At 38.2% G+C, this 4,564-nt stretch overlaps 1 protein-coding gene across 1 annotated transcript in view; it reads left to right on the forward strand.

The window, feature by feature from the left end:
- The window catches only part of LOC121873108, a 29,627-nt gene extending 25,285 nt beyond the window's left edge, over positions 1 to 4,342 (forward strand). Inside the window, exon 3 of the mRNA XM_042376419.1 lies at positions 1,669 to 4,342. Coding sequence (XP_042232353.1) covers positions 1,669 to 3,180 — 1,512 coding nt within the window. The 3' untranslated portion in view covers positions 3,181 to 4,342. The remainder of the gene's footprint in view (positions 1 to 1,668) is intronic.
- Positions 4,343 to 4,564: the final 222 nt, after the last annotated feature.

Here is a 4,564-nt window from a genome sequence, read left to right on the forward strand (position 1 = left end):
CAAAATCTAGGTATACAGTATATTGTCGATATTACTGCCTTGTTCTAAAATTTGATTCTAAACATCCAGGACCTAGAGTGGTTGTGTTAAGCAGGAGTGTCCCAGCATAAAACCATGTTGGCAGTCCTTTACAAGGTTGTTTCCTAGTAGAAGCATCCCATATGATGCTCTCTAGTACTTTACACACTATGCTAGTCAGGCTCACTGGCCTATAATTATTCATGGAGTGATGATCGCCCTTCTTGATTTTAGGTCTCACATAAGCCATTTTCCAGTCATTGGGGACCTTTTGCTCATCCAGGCAATTACAGAACAGGATCTTAAGGGGCTCTGCAAGCTTGTTGCACAGTTCTCTTAACAATCTGGGGTGTACAGTACACTGAGAAGTTGACCAGACTGACAAATTTGTGCTTGCTCTCTCCTCACAAGGTCATTGTAATGTTCACTTTAGTGGTGCACACTGAATTTCTTTATGAAAATTACACTTATCAAACTTAGTTTAGGCTATTACAGTACGTACTTACAAAAAGCAAATCACCTTGCCAGATCAAAATAGGAATAAAAACATGAAAATTAGGTAAAACACTCTTTATGCGTGCCTTTAGTACACTGTTTCATCACAGTAACATACATGTATCAATTTTTACCATTGTATTGTTGTAGCAATACGTAAGATTTTCCTTAGAAAATTCTGCTTAATAGTTGTGCACCACTAAATTGAACTGTGGTATACCTTGGGAACTTTAACAAAGAATTGCTTCAAGGGCACAGATTCAGCATGCTGTTGGTTCCAACATTTTCAGATTTCCAAGGTTGTACTGTATATGTTCTTCATGCCTTAACCAAACTCATTGCTCAACCCTTATTCCACTCTTATTCTTTTGCTTGTTTTGTCTTATATTACCAAGTAAGAATTTTTCAGTAAGAATATTGTAGTGAAATTTAATGCACAATGTTGTTGGAGCTTGATGAATATTTTGTCTTTTTGGTAATCATTAAATGATAATGAAGAAAATGTCAGTGCTTTCAACCATTTGCATAACTGCAGATACAGTATACATTAGTGGCATAGCAAAGGGGAACTCCATTCATCATCACTAATTTGGATGTGTTGCCATACTGGCTGGACATGTATTTTTGAAGGTACTAAGATTGAGTTGTACTAATTCATTTGAAGACTGTAATAATTATACTTCTTTTGAATATTCTGATGTTGAGTATTTTTCTTAAATCAGTCTTCAAATGATAATCATCATTAGACAACATTGCACTGAGTGTACTCTTCAAGTACAGGTATTGATATCATATACTGTAGTAGGGCACAAAATATTTACTCTTTTGAAACATATTTATCATTGAAGTTTGCTGTATTTGAATATACTGTAGTACTTCATAACTGAGAACTCAGATGTTGATAATGTGACTGCCGTGTATATTGTTACATTTGATTTTCTTAACAGAGTACCATTTTGGAATTGTGCCATGGACTCATTTAGTAAATATGACCTAATTAGCCCCTATATAGTACAGGTATAACAAAAATTCATGAATAATTGGCTAGTCAGACAATATTTTCACTTCACAAAGTAGTTCCTAATATTTAGTAATACACTATTATTTTTCCCTCCATTTATAGCAACTGTTGCACTAAGTATGATATTCCAACAGGTCCTGGAGAACCCAGGCCCGATGAAACCACAGCGGATGTCCGAGAGCCCAGCCCGACGGAAGAGTAATGCTTTTACCCCTGAGGGGGAAACCCGCCGTTTACTCTCCTCACGTTCACATACCCCACCCACCCTCATGCACCCAAGCCCAGTTAATGATTCATATAAAGCTACTCCTATCACAAGTACACCCATATCATCAAATACATTGAGTGGGAATCGTCTGGCAACACCTCCTCACAGACTGCTGCTAGAAACTTCTTTTACCTGCACACCTGCAGCCTCACCTGAACCTCCACCAGACCTTCGCCGTCATGCACATATCCATTCCCCAGCAATAACCTGGGAACTGTTATCAGCACTAGAAGAACAATTACTCTTAGGTATAAGAGAAGCAGGAAGAGGGCTGATTGGGCGTGGAGAAGAGGATTGGGTTGCAGGAGTGGCACCCTTAGCTTCTCCAGAGACACTAAGTGAGGCCTCTAGTGTTGTCTCACGAGCATCACTATTATTGAGAGAAGGAAGAAGAGGTTCAGCCACTGTTGCACCTATTCATCAGTCTCCCTTGCTCAATCACCGCTTGCCCCCTGCTCGTCTTGGGACTGGATATTGTTTTTATGTAGAGACACCTCCTATGGATTCAAGAAGACAGCTGTTAACTACCTCAGAACAGCTTCCAGAGTCTTCTGATGATGAAGAAATTCCACCACGACCAATCTCTCCATCAACTTACATCACCATTGAACCAATCATGCCCACACCCCCAACACTTCGGAAAAGCAACGAATTACATGGCTCAAATTATCTAAATTCTGTAACTCTTATTCTAAGTGATGAGCGGAAGTCCACGCCAGACTCTCTTCATGAGGAACACAAAGCTACTCCTAGAACCGTCCAAGATAATATGGAAACTTCTGTCAAAACAATTGAGACCTTATCAAATGAAGCTGGAAATAGTAAAATTAGTGTGAGTGCAGGAGAGTCACCCGATTCCCCAAGAAGCGGGCCAAGCCGAGCATCATCATCAGGCTCTTCTCAAACTTCTCATAAGGTAAAATTTGACCTTACAACATCACAAATGTCACGTGATTCAGGGTATGGTGAAAGACTCAATGGATATGAAAATCCTTGTATCACTGCTGGAGACTGGGGAATCACAAGTGGAGTGTGGGGAGGACACCAGCAGGAGTATGGCCGAGGGCAAGCTTCCATCATCCATCATTATGTGTATTCAGGAGTGTCACCACAGCTTTCCCCTTCATCCCCAGCAAACACAGACTCCTTCACCTCACCCCTTACTTCTGATCCACCCTCTTCACAAACACCTTCCCTCCTTCCCACCCCAGTTGATGTTCCAAGAGTGTCCACTTCATTGTCCACTCCAGCAACTATATCCATGCAAAACTCTCACCCATTATATAAGGCTACGCCACTTCTACATGATCTTAGTCGATCTCCTAAATCTATCAGTATGGTTGGAAGGTCACCTCAAAGAGCAGAAAGTAGTGTTTAGCACAGTAAGAATAAAACAAAACAACAGTAGCTAGCTGCATGAGAAAGACAGCAGGCAAAATCATCCAAAATGTTATCATGTTCAGCCTTCAAAATACAGGCTTTAGTGTGTGTGCTTCCCCCATCCATTTTCCGTCTATACTCCTTCTCTACCCACATCTGTGAGACTTGATCACACCTCCATATTTGGGTTTTGTTTTAAAAATGCTAAAGTTTACTTGCTAACAGTAATACTATGATTGTACTCAATATTTAATTTTTTCATAAAGGCCCCATAGCTTAGTTGGTAGCATTCTTGACTCCCAGCCAATGAGACAAGGGTTCAGTCCTGTGTCAGAAAAGGTTGTTGGGGCATATTTAGCTCTGGTGTGTGCTGAACTGGCACCAGCCACATTGTTTTGGGCTATACTTAACCTTCTCACTTGGAGGCTACTACCCCCTCAATTTGTGGGAAAGCAAGTAAAGTGTGTTAACGTTTTAGACTAAATAAGTGATCAATGCATCAGGTGTTAAAAGAAGCTCTTACTAGGGCTGTATCTTATGAAAGGTGAACAAACAATAGGAGTAAAGTATTTTTATGGAGGATGGTATGGTCAAGCAGGAAATACACCTTCACCATATTCAAACTTAAAAAATAATTTATTGTATGTACAGTATAAACTAAATTTCATGAGAGGTTTGAGTTGCAAGGATGATTATCAATATGAAGTCTCAGATATTTTAAGCAACCTTAAAGTACGTGGGAGATAGTTAGATTTTATTTTTGCCAATATTTTTTATTAGAATTGTACAGAAACACCTTAGCTTTAGGTATTTTCAGTATCTAATATTTAGAAATATGGATAACTCCACTGAAGCTATTGTTATGCTGAGTAATTGTAACGAAGACAGTCCTGTTCTTCCTTCCATGGAAAACGATAAGTGTTTAAGCATCATGTTATATTCTCAGGTTGTGGGTATTTAAAACAAGTACAGTACTGTGAGTCAACTGTGAACCAAGAGGAAAACTCTTAGAATAAAGATATTTAATTTCAGCTTTAGCTACATATGAATTTTTTGGTATTAATTTATAAAACATTATCCAATTTACTACAATAAATATTAAAAAGAATGGAGGGATCCTACACAGGCCTCCTTCCCTCAATATGGCCACCTCTATTGGATGTCCATAATATATATATATATATATATATAATATATATATATATATATATATATATATATATATATATATATATATATATATATATATATATATATATATATATATATATATATATATATATATATATATACACAGTGAACCCTCACTTTACGCGGTTAATTGAACCCACGGCGGCCCGCGTAAAGTGAGCGTAAAGTGAACAACATAACATATGGGATTA

Source organism: Homarus americanus, unplaced genomic scaffold, assembly GCF_018991925.1.
Source record: "Homarus americanus isolate GMGI-L3 unplaced genomic scaffold, GMGI_Hamer_2.0 scaffold32929, whole genome shotgun sequence".
NCBI classification, from domain to species: domain Eukaryota; kingdom Metazoa; phylum Arthropoda; class Malacostraca; order Decapoda; family Nephropidae; genus Homarus; species Homarus americanus.